General features: G+C 49.0%; 1 protein-coding gene across 4 annotated transcripts in view; it reads left to right on the top strand.

The window, feature by feature from the left end:
- The window catches only part of TSPAN12 (tetraspanin 12), a 64,893-nt gene that overhangs the window by 35,764 nt on the left and 8,607 nt on the right, over nt 1-20,522 (top strand). For all 4 annotated transcript variants that reach the window (XM_038557478.1, XM_038557479.1, XM_038557480.1 and 1 more), the window contains exons 5-7: nt 2,056-2,130; nt 7,291-7,398; nt 11,544-11,687. In XM_038557478.1, the coding sequence (XP_038413406.1) occupies nt 2,056-2,130; nt 7,291-7,398; nt 11,544-11,687 (327 nt within the window). The remainder of the gene's footprint in view (nt 1-2,055; nt 2,131-7,290; nt 7,399-11,543; nt 11,688-20,522) is intronic.

Here is a 20,522-nt window from a genome sequence, read left to right as displayed (position 1 = left end):
AATTTTTATTGTCAAACTGTGTTATTATCCGAGACATTGTGTAGCTATATATATTATTAATTTTTTTATATGAAGGAATCCAATTAACACTAATAGCAGTGATTTATACTTTTAAGTCATAGGGATAGAGCCTGGAAGTAGTGGAAAAAGCCCAATTTTCTACATCTTTTATTTCCTCCTCTCCTTTCTTGGCAAACGTCAGGAGCAGAGCAGCTCAGCGTTCACGTTTTGATGGCTCACCAGCCTCCATCAATCTATTTCCCCGCCCCCCCATTTCCCTGCTGCCACCCTAGTCCTAGACCAATTTTTTATTTAGATGCCCGATCACATCTTTGCTCGCCTACAGGTTTTTTTTGTTTGTTTGTTTGTTTTTAATAAAACAGCCAGAATCGTGTTTTTATAATGTTGTCAGACCGTGTGGCATGCTGCTGGATTTTTATCACACTTAGAATGAAACCCGAAATCCTTTCTGCCACCCCTGGAGAGCTGGCTCGTCATACTGTGGTCCTCGCCCACATATGCTGCCCGTGCCCAGTGCACCCCCTCCCGCGCTCCTGGCTTCCCGGGAAGGCAGCCTTGCACCTGGCATTATTGACTCACCCTAAAAATGACCTTGGTGAAGGTGGCCTGCCCAAGGCAGCCCCTGGCGCCCAGCCTCTCCCTGTGGCATCACTCCGCTCTGCTTTCGGCTGTTGTTTTCTGGGCCAGGTGTGTGTGGAGCACCTGCTAGGTACGGAGGGGCACAGTCAGCTGCTGCCCTTGGGGAGCGGCCCCTCTGGCAGAAGGGTTTGGTCAGGGAGCTCGAGCCCAGGGCCCCCACGCTGACCCAGCGACCCCTGAGAAGCGAGGAACCTGAAAGCAGGGGCTTGTTTCTGCTGGAATTAGTGCAGAGCCCGTGCCTCTCACACTTTGCCTTCTGCAGAGGCACATGCGCCTCAGGACGGGCCCAGGGTACAGCGCCCCCCCCCAGCCCCCCACCCATGCACAGTGCACGGTCTTGAGCAGCTCACGTGGTCTGGGCTCACCCTGTCACCTGTAAGAGGAGGTGCCCCATCCCTTCGCGAGGCCCCGGACGAGCTGGCGAGTCATCAGTCCCATGGGCCTCTAAGGGACCATCCGTCCCGTAGCCTCTGGGGGACCGCTGGTAGCCTCTGGGGGACCGCCGGTCCCATGGGCCTCTGGGGGACCACTGGTAGCCTCTGGGGGACCACCGGTCCCATGGGCCTCTGGGGGACCGTCTGTCCCGTGGGCCTCTGGGGGACCATCCGTCCCGTAGCCTCTGGGGGACCGCCCGTCCTGTGGGCCTCTGGGGCACCGTCCGTCCCGTGGGCCTCTGGGGGACCGCCTGTCCTGTGGGCCTCTGGGGCACCGTCTGTCCCGTGGCCTCTGGGGAGACCGTCTGTCCCGTGGCCTTTGGGGTACCGCCGGTCCCGTGGGCCTCTGGGGGACCGCCCGTCCTGTGGGCCTCTGGGGCACCGTCAGTCCCGTGGCCTCTGGGGGACCGCCCGTTCCGTGGGCCTCTGGGGGACCGTCTGTCCCGTGGGCCTCTGGGGCACTGTCTGTCCCGTGGGCCTCTAGGGGACCGCCCGTCCCGTGGGCCTCTGGGGCACTGTCTGTCCTGTGGGCCTCTAGGGGACCGCCCGTCCTGTGGGCCTCTGGGGCACTGTCCGTCCTGTGGGCCTCTAGGGGACCGCCCGTCCTGTGGGCCTCTGGGGGACCGCCCGTCCCGTGGGCCTCTGGGGAGACCGTCTGTCCCGTAGCCTTTGGGGGACCGCCGGTCCCGTGGGCCTCTAGGGCACCGTCAGTCCCGTGGCGTCTGGGGGACCGTCTGTCCCGTAGCCTTTGGGGGACCGCCGGTCCCGTGCCGTCTGCACACGGCTCAGTCCCGTGGCGTCTGGGGGACCGGCAGGTGCCGTCTGCACACGGCTCTCAGGTTGCCGCCGCTTGCCACGCGGCCGAGGGCGCCTCCTAGGTAGTGCCTCTGGCTCCTGGCGGCCGCGTCACGGTGACCCCTTCTCTCCACTCTCTAACAGCCCGTTGCTCTGTTCCCCGCAGTACTTCGGAAGTTTGCTGGTCATCTTCTGTGTGGAACTGGCGTGTGGCGTTTGGACCTACGAGCAGGAGATCATGGTGAGCTCAAGGGGCCGGAGTCCGACCCGGGGCCACGTCGGGCTCGGCCTGTGGGACGGGGACTTTGGGTCATCGGGGCACGCGGCCACTCACCCGAATGGGGTCCCTGGGCCGTGTGCGCGGTCGCACCGAGTGGGGCTGCGGCTCGGGCGGGGCAGGGGCAGACCCGGGCCTGGTCAGGGCCCGCCGCCCGGCGCCCCCCAGCCGCCGCCCCTTACCTCGAGCGCCGACATGTGCTTCCTGCGTGAGGAGCGCCGGTGGCCGCGGCGACTGCGGCGTTCTGCGCGCTGCACCCGGTCCGGTCCGGTCCGGTCCGCGGGGCGGCGGGTGGCCCACAGCACGGCTCCTCGCCTGGCGGCGCCCTGCGGCCTGAGGAGGCGGGGGGAGGGGGGCCTGGCGGGGGGCGGGGCCTGGGGCCTGGCGGGGGGCGGAGCCTGGGGCCTGGCGGGGCGGAGCCTGGGGCCTGGCGGGGGGCGGAGCCTGCGGCCTGGCGGGGCGGGGGGTGGAGCCTGAGGCCTAGGGCCTGGAGGGGGCTGGAGCCTGGGGCCTGGCGGGGAGGGGGGCGGAGCCTGGGACGGGGCGGGGCCTGGGACGGGGCAGGGCCTGGGGCCTAGGGCCTGGCGGGGGGGCGGAGCCTGGGGCCTGGCGGAGGGCGGAGCCTGGGGCCTGGTGGGGCAGGGCCTGAGGCCTTGGGCCTGGAGGGGGCGGAGCCTGGGGCCTGGCGGGGCGGGGGGCGGAGCCTGGGGCCTGGCGGGGGGCGGAGCCTGGGGCCTGGCGGGGTGGGGGCGGAGCCTGGGACCTGGCGGGGCGGGGGGTGGAGCCTGAGGCCTAGGGCCTGGAGGGGGCTGGAGCCTGGGGCCTGGCGGGGAGGGGGGCGGAGCCTGGGACGGGGCGGGGCCTGGGGCCTAGGGCCTGGCGGGGGGGCGGAGCCTGGGGCCTGGCGGGGGGCGGAGCCTGGGGCCCGGCGGAGGGCGGAGCCTGGGGCCTGGGGGGGCAGGGCCTGAGGCCTTGGGCCTGGAGGGGGCGGAGCCTGGGGCCTGGCGGGGCGGGGGGCGGAGCCTGGGGCCTGGCGGGGGGCGGAGCCTGGCGGGGCGGGGGGCGGAGCCTGGGGCCTAAGGTCCGGAGAGGGGCGGAGCCTGGGGCCTGGCGGGGAGCCCAGGGCAGCGGGGCCGTCCCTTGGGCGCGGCTGCACCGCTGCTGCGCGCTTACCTCAGCCGGCGGCGCCCGGGGCGGAGGCTCGGCCCGGGACGGCTCCTCCGCGCTCGGCCCGCCTGCGCCTCACGACTGGGGGTGGGCGCGTGGGGCTGCGTGGGGCCGAGGCGCCGAGGCTTCCCGCCTGGAGGGTCGCCGTCGCGCGGCGGCTGCACGTGCCCCCCGGGGTCGCCCACGCGGGGCCTCCGTCCGCGTCACGCCCGCCGTCCTGGCCGCCGCCGCCTCCTGGGCCCGGGCTGCGGGGGACGCTGGCGCGGCCGGGATAGGGTCGGGGGGGTGGGGGGGGGTTCGGGCGGCCGTGAGGGGCGGGCCTGGGCCTCCGCCGCCCGCCCAGTGTCCCGGGTACTTGAACACGTAGGAGCTTCGAAGAGGTGAGTCTAGGAGCTTGCTTTCTTTTTTTTTTTCTTTTTTTAAGATTTTATTTATTTATTCATGAGAGACCCAGAGACAGAGGGACCCAGAGGCCGAGACCCCGGCAGACGGAGGAGCAGGAGCGGGCTCCCTGCTGGATCCGGGACCCGAGGTCGCGGCCTGGCCCGAGGCGGCGCTTAACCGCTGAGCCACCGGGGATCCCCATTTTATTTTATTTTATTTTATTTTATTTTATTTTATTTTATTTTATTTTATTTCATTTATTTTATTTTATTTTATTTTATTTTATTTTTTATTTATTTTATTATTTATTTATTTATTTAATTTATTTATTTGTTTATTTTTTTAGACTTTATTTGTTCTGAGCCACCGGGGATCTTTATTTATTTTATTTATTTATTTATTTATTATTTATTTATTTATTTATAAAAGACTTTATTCGTTCATGAGAGACCCAGAGGCCGAGACCCAGGCGGAGGGAGGGGACCCGGGGTCGCGCCTGGGCCGCGGCGTCCGCTCAGCGCAGGCCCCGCCCGCGCGCGGACTCCAGGGGCCCGAGGAGCGCTCAGTCAGCCCGCGTCCGTCGGGGGGGTCGCTGGGGGCGGGAAGGTTCTGGAAGGGCTGGGGAGTCCGCCGCCGTCGGGCCGGGTCTGAATTCTGGGCGGAGAGGACAGACCGCCGGGGGCTGCGCGCTCTGCCGGTCCACGCTCCGCGAGCCAGAGAGAACTGACGGCGATTTCCTTCTCCCACAAGCTGGAAAGTCAGGGCGAGCTCTGACTCGCTTCACAAAAAAGTCGGAGACTTGGGAAGTCTCCTGTTCAAGGGGCGATGCATGTTGCTGTCTCCGAGAATCCCGGGTCCATCCATCCCTAGGAACATGGTACACTCCGGGGGGTGAAGAGGAGTTGGTTCCACACTCGGCTGCTGTGTTTTATTGATAAAGAGGTGGTCGCTTCTGATTTTTTCTTGTTTCCAGAAAATACATGTATCTCCTTGACATTCAAGCAATAGATCGTAGGCATTTAATTGATGACTTTTTTTTTTTTAATTTTTATTTATTTATGATAGGCACACAGTGAGAGAGAGAGAGAGGCAGAGACCCAGGCAGAGGGAGCGGCAGCCTCCACGCAGGGAGCCCGATGCGGGACTCGATCCCAGGTCCCAGGGTCACGCCCCGGGCCAAAGGCGGCGCTAAACCGCTGAGCCATCCGGCCGCCCTAATTAATGACCTTTGATCATGTTCCTTTTGATAAATAAAAGGGTTTAGGAATGAGTTTATTTTCTGTGGGTTTTAAAACGGTTTGTATAGTTTTTATGCCATCCTGTTCTCTGATGAATCTCCTAAGTTATAACAAGTAGATGAATTAATTTAAGGTATTGAAAGGAAATGCCTTGATTCTCATATAAACATAAATCCAGAAGATACTTCTATTCCGTTAGGGGCAGTCTGCAAACGTCTTCCTGGTCACACGGTGGTACTAAGTGGGTGCACGGTGCCAGCCCTTTGGAGTGGGTGCCTAGGCCACTGTAGGCGTAGGAACCTAGTAACCTAGGATACTGATGTAAATCTTCCCCCATTAAGTCACCAGGATAATGCAAGAGCTGTTGGAGCTGTTTCGAGAGTGAAATGTGGAAAATGGTCCTTTGGAAAAAAAGTTGGTCAGGGATTTTTTTTTTTTTTTTTTTTATTGCTTTTGCACTAATAGCAGTGTGAATGAAAAGTGCCATTAAAGTTTATTAGCTGCCAAATTTTGCAGAACCCAGCCTTTGCATAGAATGGGCTTTGTGTTCTTAGCTGTTCCATGCAAGAAGCCAGTAAGTGTGTTTTCCCTTATGGCCAAATCACAGGATTTTGTGCCAGAACCTCAACCATCTCCTCTGTGTCTTGCCATATTTGGTCTCCCATGGATTGTGGTTACAAGAGGGAAACAACTCATATTTGTTTTGTAAAATACAATCTGAAATCAGACTGTTCTAATAACCAAATCAGGAGATTGGACATCAGTCTGTTTCCCCCTTCTGTCGTTTATACATCCTCACCTCCTGTTCATTATTCCTTCTTTAGAAAAATTTGCCAGTAATGTTAGCTGTTCTGGATGATAAATTTTTAGAGATTTACTTTGTTTCTATTTATTTCATACTCAAAAGAATATGAGTGATAATTTATAGTGAGTAGCTTGAGTTTTGATTTAGTTCCCAGAACTTGATTGAAACTATGTGAACACGACCATTTTGAGGGCAACAAAGTTGGGTGCCCAAGGGTCGGCATGGCATGTTTTCTTTTGTAGGTACATTTCCAAGTAGTAGAGAAGAAAATGAACAACCGAAAACAACGAAGACCTTGTGTGCTCAAATTTTTAAACTACTTCTATTGATACTATTTTTTTAAGGATTTTTATTTATTTATTCATGAGAGACCCAGAGAGAGAGGCAGAGACACAGGTAGAGGGAGAAGCAGGCTCCCTGTGGGGCGCCCAGCGGGGGACTTGATCCCGGGACCCCGGGGCCACACCCTGAGCTGAAGGCCAAGGCTGCACTGCGGAGCCCCCCAGACGCCCCGATACTGCAGTTTTTTTTTTTTCTTAAAGATTTCATTTATTCATGAGAGGCACAGAGAGAGAGACACACACAGGCAGAGGGAGAAGCAGGCTCCATGCAGGAACCTCGATGTGGGACTCGATCCCGGGTCTCCAGTATCACACCCTGGATTAAAGGTGGCACTAAACCGCTGAGTCACCGGGAATGCCCCAATACTGCAGTTTTTAAAATAAGCTCACAGAATAGTCCTGATCTTGAGTTGGTGCCAGCTTGCTTGGCTAAGCGTGTCTGTGTTACTGCGCAGGTCAGAGGTTACGCGCCCTGAACCTGGTTCCACATGTGCGTCAGTTCCCCCGGGCACCATAGATGAAGCTGCTCAATAGGATGACGGGGTTTCGGGCCGGCTGTTGTGTCATGTACCTGAAGCTCTGTCATGATTAAGGGACACCGTGCTAGGTGACTTGAGACCGGAAGCACAAAATGTGCTTTAATTCGAGAGGTATTCCTCCTAAAATTCCAGCATGCGTCCAGGGTCCAATTTGGGGGAAGATAGTTACATATTCTGGAGCAAGGCTTGACCTGAGTTGAGTTCTTTCCCTTCTTAAGTCTCATCCCTTTATCTTAGTCCTACTGTCTGCAGTCAATTCAAAGACCAGCTCCATAGCGTTATGAAATCAAATCCAAGGGCATTTCTGGGCGGGGATCGTGTGTTACAAGGAGCCCGTCAGCTGGATCTGCAGGATGCACAGTAAACTGCTTGTTTTGTGGGTTCCTTCAGCTGGATCTTGGCATTCACTGATGTTGCTTTTTTTTTTGCTTCATGTAAAGAACTTCCTCCTTTACTGTAAACATCTGCACACAGAGATTGGCTAATCAATAGCTAATAACCTTGAAGCTTAATTAGGCCACACACAAATATAAATTTAGAATAGTATTTGCTAATTGCGGTACATTCCCAGTAGGTGTATGAGCGTGTGCGCCGTTGACGTTTGTGTGTTGGTGGGTTCCAGTTGTTGATGTTTCGTTGGTTGTCTCCAGGTGCCAGTGCAGTGGTCCGACATGGTCACCTTGAAAGCCAGAATGACAAATTATGGCTTACCTCGATACCGGTGGCTTACTCACGCTTGGAATTTTTTCCAGAGAGAGGTAAGTGCTACAATTTCTGAGGTAGAGGGGATGGAATAAATGGCGCACTCTCAAAACAAATGTTCAGAGCTTTGGCGTTGGTCATTTTCTCTGTGCTGAAAAGGTAAGCCTGTGATTCGGTTAGCACTGGTGTAATTCTTTATTGAGAAATTCCCTGAGTGACTCCATGCCCTGCTTTTCCTCCTGTGTCTACCATTTCCCCTACATTTCGCATGGTTCACGTATATTTTAAGAATTTCTTAAAAGCCATTTTGCTAAACTACTGTGAGATTTCCTTTTTATGAGTGTTTCTTGATAAATCGCCAACTCTTACTTGAATAGATAATTTTTCATGACTTCTAGAGCTGTCTTTGTTTTAAACAGTTTTTTTTTTCTTTTTTTTTAAATAATGGCTCTCTTGTGGGAATGAAGCGTCAGTGTATCATTATGAGCTTTCTAGTCAGAAGGATCTTGGTTCAAATTCTGGGTCTGCTACTTGCTATTACATGAGCTTCTATAATTTACTTAGCCTCTTTCAGCCTCAGTCTCCTGGCCTGTAAAATAGGCATAATAAAAGTACCCTGCCTCCTTGGGTTGTTGAGCAGATTAAATGGGATCATGAGTTTGAGCTCAGTTAGCTCCTGGTTATTACAAAGCATAGGTGCTTTTAGCTTTTCTTACCTGATGTCCACATAGCCCCGCGTCCAGTTGTCTTCTCAAACACAGACTATAAGTACATGTTTAAAACCTGGTGATTTGAAGGTCACCACTGGTCTTGCTTCACACCACGCTCTTCTTCCAAGCTATTTCCTGTGGTCAGAGATTCCCGGGTGACCAAGTATACCCGTTTCATTTCTTTTCGAGCTGGCCGCGAAGCCTGTGAGAATCAGTGTCTCACCTGATGGATGTCCAGCTCTCTGCGCAGTTACTCTGTCTGGGATGCGGGCAGAAATTTAAGTCCAGGATAATCTCCAAATCTGGCTCTTTGTGTTAGATGGTGAAAATTATCATTGTAACACAGATTTCCTATTTATTTAAATGCTTCCTGGCTTTGTTTGTTTACCATTCATTTGTACTAAAAACAACATAGAGGGAAAATAGGTGAGACGTTAGGGAATTTATAGTAAGCTGTGTTCAGCTACTGGCCTGGGTTGAAGCTGCCCAGAGCTCTTTATTTTCTGGGATTTCTGATGTGGACCATGATAATCCAGGTTAAAAAAACAAAGCAAGTTTTTCCCCAGTGGTATGAAGAGGGGTTCCATCCAGATGGACAGCGTACAGAACAGCAAACAATACCACATATTTTTTAGCTTTGTTGCATAGTTAAGTTCCCTCCTCCATATCACAGGCCTGTTTCATACAAAAGGAGGGTGGAGACCTCTGGTCACCCTGAAAGAGTCTTTTTTAAAACCCCTTGTGTCAGTCTGTTAGGGCTGTGACGGTAATAAATGATCACAGACTGGGTGGCTGAAACAATAGAAGTGTATCGTCTCATAATTTGGGAAGCTGCAAGTCTGAGATCAAGGTGAGCAGGGTTGATTTCTTTGGAGGCTCTTCTCCTGGGCTTGTAGACAAGTCTCAACCCTGTGTCTTCACGTCATCTTCCTTTTATATGTTTCTGTGTTCAAATTTCTTCTTCTTATAAGGAGGACATCCCTTATATGGGACTAGAACCCACCCTAGTGACCCTGGTGACCTTGTTTTCATTTAATTCCCTCTGTAAAGATCCTATCTCCAAATATGGGGGTTAGAATTTCAACATGAACTTTGGAAGGGGGGAAACACAGATCAGCCCATAACACCCCACCCCCCAAATAAATTGTGGAGCTAAGAGTGACCTCGTCAGGCCCCAGTTGTCCTGACGACCCGTTCAGTGCAGTTCTGTGCATGTATGTACCTCACTGTAGTGGGCTCTCACTTAAGCCCTAGAGATCTTTATTTAATATCTTTTTAAAAAGTGATTTTTAAAAAAATATTTTATTTATTTATTCATGAGAGACACCAGAAGAGAGGCAGAGACACAGGCAGAGGGAGAAGCAGGCTCCTTATGGGGAGCCCGATGTGGGATTTGATCCTGGGACCCCGGGGTCACGACCTGAGCCGAAGGCAGACGCTCAGCCGCTGAGCCACCCAGGTGCCCCATAAAACTGATTCTTAAAAATGCATGTACTTACTTATTTTAACTTAATGGTTGGGAAACAGGCTTTGGAATAAGTAGGCTGTGCAACACACTGGTCTGTGGTCTCCACAGGTCATTCAACCTGTGAGAACCTCACCTTCCACTTATGTAAAATAGTGGTGGTATTTTTCAGTTTGACTGGATGCAGGCAAAAGTGGCTTTATCTCACACTGTGATTTTAATGGTGGGAAACTGCAAGGAGATGTAGATCTAGTCATGTGCATGCCATAATGACGTAGGGGAGTTTCCAGGAAAACATTCAGTTCCAATTTAGTATCTTCTGTTGACACAGAGAAACAACTATGTAAAAAGAAAAAAAATATCTCAGTGACTTATTAAAATTAAAAAAATACATCTGGCACTGAACATGGTATGCTCAAGTTATTTGGAAAAGTCATTTCTATGGAGCACCTCATTTCCTGACAAGGCCAGATAAATGGGCTGTTCTATTGTGGATGGAGTTTGAGTTCCAAGAACTGTACTTTTGTCCTCAATGTAGAAAAACACATGTCCTTAGGAAATGAGAGAAGTAGGTTTTCTCTGAGTGCAAGGATTTAAAAAGCCTGACTTCGAAATGTAGTACTTTATGATTTTTAGAAGGTGAAACCTTTTTACTACATATGTTTTCAATGGATTCATTGACTTATGTAGAATACATGATGTCAAATTATGTTTGACTTAATTTGTGATGTTTGTGGTACCTCTGTAGCTTTTACAACAAGTTTACAAAAGATATTTAAGAAATGTTTCTCAGAAAATTGTAGTATATTAATTGTAACATGAGCAATTCCTCATTTAGGATGATTTTTTTAAAGTTAGATATGTAGGCAAATGAATGCAAAATCATTTTTAGTATTTTCCTTGTTTCTTTTTACATGAGAAGTTCAGAAATCTTCATAGTTAGATTTTTGTCGGATTTTGAAATGGTAGATTGTGATATGGTGTTAATCCTGGGCACAGATTGGTCTGTTGTGCTACATAATTTGCAGAGCCAGTCACTCTTGGCAAAATTCTTCTCAGTGATTGCCCAGAGTCCTTGTTTTTGACTATAGGGAAGAGGAACTCCTTCTACCCAAGGGCAGAAAATTATCATAGCTAATTATTCTTAACCTAATCTACATATGTCCCTTAAGCAGTATTTCTAAACTTTGAGCAGAGAAAGTTTTTGCTAATCCCTGGTGAAATGAGACAAAAAAAGACCAAAAGACAACGTAGCTTTTCTTAAATCCAATTTTTTTCAAGCTGCAGGCACATCATTTCTTCTGCATTGATGGTGCTAGAATACGATACTTTATTTCAAGACTCTAGTTCATTTACATAAACATTTGTTGGCCCAACCTGAGTTTATATCTCAAAAACTTTTTGAAAATCTACTGGCTAATGAATTCAAGTCGGGTGATTTTTGTGATGTGCGCTTTTGGTCAACAACTCTTTCTACCAAGATTATGGAAACTTTTACTTTAATATTTGGATTTGTTAAGCAGTTAAATTGGTATTAGGTGATACACGAATAGACTGATCAACTGTTCTGTAGTGGCTAGAGGTTAAATGATGGATATAAGATTCCAGCTAGTAGTTTGGTTACTGTGCATTTTGGATTTATTGCTACGTGATCACCTGTAGAAGATCTAGAGCTGGGGAAAGACTCAGCCGTGCCTGATCTGACTGCTTGTGTTATAAGCATTACTGTTCAGAATTGTTCCACTGTGGAGTCCTTCACTACATTTCTGTCGTCAGCTTAGAATGTACATATAGCATTAGGTGATGACAGGAATGAGTGTAGCTCTGGGCACAAAAATGTAAGAAATCTAACGTTTAGTCTTCTGTAAGTTAAGAAAATATTTTTGTAGTTTCTGAGCCTGACCAGTCTTTTTTTTTTTTCTTTTTTTCTTTTTCTTTTTCTTTTTCTTTTTCTTTCTTTCTTTCTTTCTTCTTCTTCTTCTTCTTCTTCTTCTTCTTCTTCTTCTTCTTTTTTTTTTTTTTTCAGTTTAAATGCTGTGGAGTGGTGTACTTCACTGACTGGCTGGAGATGACAGAGATGGACTGGCCCCCAGATTCCTGTTGTGTTAGGGAATTCCCAGGATGTTCCAAACAGGCCCACCAGGAAGATCTCAGTGACCTTTACCAAGAGGTAAGGCCCTGTGTGGTTAACTTAACATGCATACAAGTTTTCTCATAATGCTTTTCAAGTAAAGAATCAACGACATACCAATGAAATTTTCCTCTTCTGTCTAAATATAAAGGCCCTTAAGATTTTTCTCTGGTATGTGGAGAAGTAAGGTAAAGCTAAAAATCAATATGGAAATCTGAACCTTATCACATGTTAACAAAGGAAATTGGGAAAGACTAGGTGTAGAATCAGTTAGATTTTCAACTGTATCTTCTAGAACCAATTTCTATTGCCTCCTAGGGATTCTTTGATAACAGGTGCATGCAGTGTGTGTAAAGACCTCTGGATGTTCGAGAAGGCAAGGTTTGGAGTTCCCGAACATGAATATTTATTTTAGGGCCCCGACATAGACTAAAAACATGTGTAGGAAAAAAAGTAATAAATCCCACTCTCCAGGGAAAATGCTGTCTTCTACTCTTCAGTTCCCCCTACTGGCTAATGATCAGCGATGTTAGTTCTAGTTGGCAGATTTAATGGAGCTACATACTCGCTGGGTTTAAGATCATTCGTCACATGCCCCAGAAAGTTGCACGTCTGTGTTTTCTGGGAGAATTTATCCGAATCATCAATTATTCCTTTATTAGCAGAAGTTTCCTACTCTGCTAGTTTTTAGCAGTGATTTTCAAACTTTGTTAGCAGAATCTAAATTCAAAATAAAATCTAGAACTATGCCATCCAGTATAGTAGCCAATAGCTACATGTGGCCATTTAAATAAAAATTAAATAAAAATAAAAATGTCATTTCCTTTGTTGAAATAGCTGCATTTCCACTTGAGACTAGCAGCTTCTGTATTAGACAATGCAGATATAAGACATTTCCACATTACAGAAAATTTTATTGTAGTCTTGATCTACAATGGAAGCTCAAAATGTAAATCAGATGGAAGGGAGGCTGCCTAGGCTGAAGGGCTGGGCTCATTTCCCAGAAATATCTTCAGTCAAGCGTCTGGGCATCGAAAGCACTATTAAAAACCTCTGGCTTATCATAAAGTAACAACTCATGCTATTCATAACATATTACACATGTGTATAGTGTAGCTATAAAGTGAAACTTTAAAACGGAATATCCTGATTTATAAAACATGCATTTTTATATGTATTTCAAGATAGTTACCTTAGGAGGTTATACCTTTTTTTCCCTAGAAATACTGTTACTGTTCAGAACATCCTTTAGGCTGCCAAAGTCCGTTGTAGAGATGCACAAAAATCAGTTTCATTAATTTATGGTTGTAAATTAGCCTATTTGAAAACGATGGTGGATTGCCTATGCAAATGATCCATCATATTTATATCTGAGACATGAATAGCTTTTGGCTGTTAAAAATTTCATCTCAGAGGTCAAGACTATGCCACATTAAGCACATCCAGAGCAAAGTGCTTTGGAAGATGTTCCACAAAGAAACGTGCCAAGTATGTTTTAAGAGATTCAGAACAGTATTAGTATTAGGGCTGCTGTAACAAAGCACCACAAAAGGAGCAGCTTAAGCCGCAGATGCGTATTGCTCCATAGTGCTGAAGGCTGGAGAGCTTGAGATCAAGGTGTCAGCAAGTGTGGTTCCTTCCAGGAGTGTTAGGACAAAATCTGTTCCGTGCCCGTCATGCAGCTTCTGGTGGCTTGATGGCAATCTTTGGTGTTTGCTGGTTGTGGAAGCATCACCCCATCTCTGGCTTCGTCTTCACATGGCGTTGTCCCTGTGTGTGTATATCCCCAGATACCACCTTGTTCATAAAGGCACCAGTCATACTGCTTTAGAGGCCCACCCTTCTTCAGTATGACTTTACCTTACCTAATTATATTGGCGATGAGTCTATTTCCAAATAAGATCACATTCTGAGATTCTGGGGCTTGGGACCTCAACATATGCATTTGGAAGGAACACAACTCATAACACAAATTGTCGAAACAACTGAATTACTCTGGTTGTTTATTTGAAAAGATAATCAAAGAATTACTGGGTCAATGTCTCTGCGTTTTCCGTGATGATGCTACATCTCCCCCCCCCCCCCCAACCCCCGGGGGAAAGTCTGAAATAAGGATGGTCAACCACCAAGTTCAACAGTTAAAGCCCTGTTCGTTCCATGAAACAGAAAACAGTGCTTAATATTTCCGAGATATTATTCAATCAGACATCATCATGGATATTCCAGTATGTTATAGCTCACCACTAGTTTTTGAAGACACAGATGATTACAGTGTAGATTGTAAGTGTAGATGTGGATTGAAACCCATCAACTCTCCTCGTGGGAACTTAATCCATTTGTTAGTTTTTAGGAGTGGCAGGTCAATATGGGAAAACATTGGGCTGCAACACTGTGTATAATGATCTCTACCTTCATTAGTGATTGGTACTGATAGTATGATCATAGCCATTGATACTGTGACAGTATGATCATAACCAACCATATTGATCCTAAGAATGGCAAAACAGGAATCCACTTACCAGATCTTCCCATAAAGTCTGAATATGGACAGAGTCACTTCAGTTGTGCTTTGCTTACCTGGAAAGCATTCAGTAAGCATTTGATAAAATTTTCTTGCTATAAAAATGCAATTCGTGTTTACTACTTTGTCTTAGATTATTTCCACTAGTGGTGTTTATAGCGGAATGAATGCCTGACGTTCGGGCTGCCTATAATTGCTTATTCCATGAATTTTGAGATCGAAAGAAGCCACCTGACTGTGCGTGTGCAAGTTGAGGAGCCAGATTATTTTAAAGGCTTTTTCATATTTTCATCAAAAGACTTTCAGGAGCAAGCTGGCATTGTCACTTATGAGATGTTCTTTAGACTTCCCATGGAGATGGAGGCTCATTATATCAGAGTGAATCTGCTTTTACATTTTATAATTAATAACAGATGCTGGTATTGGTAATGATATACTGTATAATTATATGCATAGTTGACTTACAAAAGTGGATCACTTAGTAGCTTTATGGCACAAGCACAATTAAATCCATCATTAAAAATAAGACTTAATTCCACTTTGCCCTGGAGAACATATGTTTCCTAATTGAAGAGTGCCCAGAGACCATCCACCTGGAAGACGAGGGGTCTTACAGGGAGGAACAAGTGAGGGACAGCTAGAGTTATTTATGTTGCTTATTCTGAAGCAGCAGATAGTAGGGGGAGATATTGCAGATGTCTTCAAATATTTCAAAGTTCATCATTCAGAGCAGGAACTAGACTTACTCATTGTTGCTCCAAGGGCCAGACGTTACAGGAAGGAAATTTTGAATCAATAGAAGGAAGACCTTGCTCATCAAAATCCGTCCAATTGTGACACAGCTTCTTTTGTAAAATAATGAGTGTCTCATCACTAAAAATATTAAAGCCAAGGTCAGATAACCATGTCATTGGTGGGTAGAATAGGTTTTTAAATTAAGAGTGGATCTGGACTAGATGAACTTCAAGGTCCCTTTTATCTTTCATAAATTCTGTAAGCTCAGAGATAAGAACTGCCTTTTTTTTTTTTCCTGCAGTCTTTCTTCAGTAGTCTGAAATCAAGGAAATAAATCATTCTCAACCATCTGGTGGCCTGCATGGTCCCTGACCCAGTAATATTTTATGACACATTTGAAATCTGTGAAAAAGGACAGAGCAGAAAGATAGCAACAATTGCACAATACCCCATCAGAGGTATTGTCAGGTTTGGTACACAGGTCCTCCAGTGCCTGTAGTGAGCTACACACTTGTGTAAAAGTGTAGGCATAAACATCACGGGTGCAGGTGTCTGTCGTCATCGGTTCAGTTCCATCACGTTGGTTAATGCACCGTGTTTTGTGAGTGCCTCCCAGGCTCCAGGTGCTATTGTGAAGGCCGGGGACACAGCAGAGAATGTCACAGACCAAAACCTCTCCCGTATAGCTCCTATTCCAGTTGGGAATGCAGACATTTAGCGAGATCAAAACAGCAATAACAAATAATTTCAGGTGGTGGTGAAAGCATTTTGAAGACTCTGAATAGGGTCATGTGCTAGAGAACGGCTTTCCTGGTGAGGGAGCTGCTTAGGATGGCTGGGAACCTGCTCTTGGAGGAAGGACATTTGAGCAGAGAACAGTCGACGAGAAGGAGGTGGCCATGCAAAGATCCGCTGAAGAATTTTTTTTTTTAACCTAAGGAACTACAAGTGGCAAAGCTCACCCAGAGGTGGCCTAGTCCAGTGAGTACTGACTGCTTAATCTCATGGGGTCGTTGGTGTAAACACAATCTCCAAACACAAGGTGTGAGACATGGCCACAGCCAGATTTCAGACTCAGAGTGTAAGTTGACGGGATGCAGGACTGGGCTGCGTCTCTTCCCTCTCTTACTTGCTGAGCTCTCTACCGTACCATTACTGAAGTTCTCTGTCTACACCTGACCTGGAAGAGAAAAACCAGAGAGACAGAAAAACAAAGAAGGCTGGCAGAGGAAAGGGCTTCATGGCGAGGGACCCCCAACCTCTTGCCCTGAACCTGTGCTCTTCTTGGGTGGCTTCAAGAGAAACGTGACTCTGCTCAAATGGTTTCCAGTGTTTGATAGGCATGTTTTTCAGTGACTAGGATCCATAGGTGTCATCAGCTTTGCTTGGGAAGTGTGAAGAACCACGGTTGTGGAGATGGCTGCAGGGTTCGCTACCCCAGATACCAAATCTCAAGGGGACTGAAATGCCATTTTTCTCCTCCGTTTGCCACCTCAAGAAAAGTGCATGGAAGCCAGTAGGTTGACAGCAGGCCCTGCTGCAGATGGACCAACTCAAAACGTAAAGACAAAGAGGAACAGAGGACACAGTAAGATGCACCCCAAAGACCCCTTTCTTCCTTCTGTAGTTAGAAGAAACAGCACTATGAAAAGAGATTGGGTGCTGCTTCAGAGAAATGGCCTTCACGGCAGATTATAGGAGGGCCGGACAGAGAGATGGTTTCCACACGGCCTTTGGAACCCTTTCCTCTCAGACCTTCCGTCTGTGTCTGTTCATGCTATGTTGGGTTTGAATAGCAAATATTCTTTATGATTCCCTTTGGGACAAGTAATTTAGCCCCAAACCATTTCTGCCTCTTTGAGTGTTTTTTTAAAATTTCTTCTCTGAGTAACAGAAAACATCTACAAACAGGATGATGGGGGGGGGGGCAGGGAGCGTGGGAAGTGGCGGGATGTGGTCTCCCTAAGCCCCCGTTGACCAGACGAATAGCCCCGATAGTGACAAGTGCGTGCGGGTCTGTAGTGCTAACGGAAAGCACCAGGCATATTGGGAGGCTCCCCCCGGTATCCTCCCAGTAAAAGGTGGGGGTAGCCCACAGTGAACTATGTGGGGTGGCTCTTGTACCTTGTTTAAGATTTACTTATTTATTTTAGAGGACGAGCAAGCGAGTGAGCGTGAAGGCACAAGGGGGAGGGGCAGAGGGAGAGGGAATCTCCAGCGGACTCCACACTGAGTGCAGAGCCCTACGTGGGGCTCCATCCCACGACCCCAAGATCAAGAGCCGAGGCGATACCCTTAACCACGGTTCATCTGAAGTGTTTGTTCTCCATGTTGTGTGTTGACTGCCGTGTGAGCTGAGAGTCGTGAGCTCGTGCTGTCGTCCCTCACAGATGGGGGGCCCGTCCTCCTCGCCTCCTCTGTGCCCCTTGTTATCGGCAGGTGGCATTTGCTTTATGATCTACGCCCTTCTTGTTGGGGGGCATCTCTGCCCTCACATTCTTGTCCTGTCGCCACTTAGGCAAGTCGAGGCCGTATTTCTGTGTTGACAAATTGACACGACTTTGACTTTGTAATTTGCTCGCACAGCACTGTCAAGGCCTAAGTGTTGGCCTAGTGGTTCTCCGGTGGCAGCAACACGACAGCGTGTGGGCAGGGGCATGGCAGGCGGAGGTGCTGGCAGGGCGAGCGGGTGCGGAACGAAGGGCCCTGTCTGCCCTGCTGCTGCACGCGTGTCATGCGTGTCACGCTGAGGCCTGTGAGCAGTTCGCCAGACAGGCCAACATGTCTATGGCTTGAGGTATTGCAATGAACAGAAGGCTTCGCGAGTAAGGAGCCTGCTCTCAGGGACATGAGCCCAGAGCCGCCTGCCCGGACCCTGGGCCGTAGGTAGCTCCCAGGCCCAGTGGTCACTTGGTTGGAATGTCCCCAGGAGGTTCTGTCTGCGAGTCGGAGATGCTCCCCCCTCTCCGCTGACACTTTACCTCCTCTGCAGCAGCCGGCAGCGCCTGGCCCACAACCCGCGGTGGTCCCTGTGCCTCCCCCGGCCCGTGGGACCAGTCTGCTGTGTGGGCCCAGCACCCCTGCGATCGTCAGGCTGCTTGAGCTGACGGAGCTTCCAGCCGCCCAGCGGGATTGGCCTCAGGCCCGCACATGTGTCCCTCTTTTCCTTTCCTCTCTCCGACGCAGCTCAGGTGTGGTTCCCTGTTACCTGTTCACTGTTCAGCTCCCCTTCCCGTGCTTTGTTAAGGAAGCCTTGCACACTTGGCCTTTAGGGCGTTACTCCCAGGAGAGCCATTAGAATATTTTGACCTGAAAGGAGGGCAACAGTTTTGGATTCGGGCTTCAAGGTCATTATGTTGGCACGAGGAGGAGGCGTGGAGGTGAGGACCGGGCCTCGGGCCTCGAGGCGGGGAGCACGGGGAGGAAGCTGCTGTTGGGGAGCCCATGGGGCACCATGTGGCTGCGCTCAGTAGACCTGATGCAGGCAGAGATGCGGATTCAGTGAGGCCTGCACAGGGAGGCGCTGATGCTGCACGCAAGGACTGGGTGAGGTGGGAGCCCCTCTATCTCCGATGAACCCGTCGGGGGGCTCAGGCTGCGAGACACCGGGGCTTCATAGGTTGCTCCTGTTTTCTCTCCAGTTCTAAGCAGTGGGAGGAAGGAGGGCACGGGCAGGGGAACACCCAGCGCCTTCCACCCTGCACGCACCACCGGCTCACATCCGCCCTGCTTAGCTGCAAAGGAGGCTGGGCAGCGTGGTCTCTGGCTGGGAGCAGGTGCAGAAATGGAGAACAGCCTGGAGCAGGTGGGGGCACTGCGGTCTACAGGTGCTGTCCGTGAGGGGAGGCAGTGAGCGCGTGGCGGGAGACGAGATCTCACGAAGAGATGGGGTGATTACGCGGCAGGGGACAGAAATCGGGGAATGGCACCATGGAGTTCAGAGGACGAGACCCACCTGTTGGAGCCCGAGGAGAAATGGAAAGCAGTGTCCTGGAAGTCTCAGGGAAGGACAGGGGCCCAGGAATGTGTTTTCTATAGAGGGAAGAAGCATGATCCAGAAGTTAGCGGGACTCGGGAGGTTACATCTTTGCTCCGCCCTTTACCTGCTGTGTGACTTCGGGCAAGGTTTTCCTGTCTCTGGGCTTCATTTTTCTCACCTGGAGAATGCGGGTGACCAAAGAAGCCCCATCAGGCTTGTCTGGAGAGTGAATTCACATCTGTAACAGTACCTGCTTACAGCAAATACTACCATAGTGGAGACGTCAAGTAAATTAGGGATTGGTGAGTATACCTGGGAAGTTTTTCAAATAAGATACACAAGTATAAAGCTCCGTGAACACACATGACCTTGTTTAAGCCCTAAAATATTTCCATGAAGGCATATATTATTATCTCCATTCTCCAGATAAGAAAAGTGAGGCGCAAGGGGGCTGCGCATGACCTAACCTGGTGGATCTCTTTGATTCCAAAGCCCATGGTTTCAGACACTAAAATTTTGAGATGTGGAGCACATGGTGAGGAGCAAGCCGCGTGTTTGTAGATTTTTTTTCACTTGTGAACCTCCACGTCTTTATTTGTATAATGAGAAAATGACAGTACCTACCTCATTCTACTATTACACAGACGAGTCGAGCTTCCTAATGAGAAACCCTTTGCCAACCACGCGGCATGTAATAAACACAAATGTTCTGTATGTGGTGGTTGCTAATGACAGGAATGACAGTAATAATTGTAATTTATTAACATATTTATTAAAGGAAATAGAACAATTAACGATCTAGGATTGATTGGATTTTTAACTAGCCAAAGCGTGCCCAGTCTTGGTCGTAAACACAAGAAAGTATGCATTTGCTGGTGTTCTGTATCTGTGCTGCTGAAAGGAGATGTTCAGGTCAGGGTTTCAGGGACGAAATGGAGGTGGCCAGGGGCCCAACGAGAGCGTGTGAAGGAGCAGCTTGTGTGTACTACTGCCCCCTTGGCCATGGAATGCCTCCTGCTGGAGCTGACCTGGCAAGGGAGGACCGCATTGTCTGGGCTCCTGACTAGGGTCTCTTTTCAACCACATCTTTCTGTAAAGGTGAAAAATGTCCCATAGATGCAATCTTTTGAATTTGGTGATTGTCTACCCAGTGAGGATATTGAGAGAACCAGATGAGATATGAGGGACTGGCATTAAGAAATAGGGCTTGGGGCCCTGGGTGGCCCCGTCGGTTAAGTGCCTTCAGTGCGGGTCATGATCGCGGCGTCCTGGGTGGATGGTTGGAGCCTGGCACTAGGTGCCCTGCTCGGCGGGGAGCCTGCTTCACCCTCTCCTTTTGTCCCTCCCCACTGCTCTTGTGAGCTCTCTCTCTCTCTCTGCTCTTTCTCTCAAAATAAGAAAATAAAAATAAATAAAATTTTAAAAAAGAAATAGGAAGACTTTCTCTACTGCATTTCCTATGCATGGGTTTGGTTAGCCTTACTCCTAAGAGAACAGGGAGTCCTATGGTGAATTTTATTACTTGCTATTTAAATTTTTTTTTTTTTTTAAGGAAGCATTTCTTACCTCACAGCAACGTAGGTTTATCAGTGGGGAACGTCTGTTCCACCTGTGTAAAGCTCGTGGACTCATGAGCTGC

Source organism: Canis lupus, chromosome 14, assembly GCF_011100685.1.
Source record: "Canis lupus familiaris isolate Mischka breed German Shepherd chromosome 14, alternate assembly UU_Cfam_GSD_1.0, whole genome shotgun sequence".
NCBI lineage: Eukaryota > Metazoa > Chordata > Mammalia > Carnivora > Canidae > Canis > Canis lupus.
This window is presented reverse-complemented; position numbering and strand designations above follow the sequence as displayed.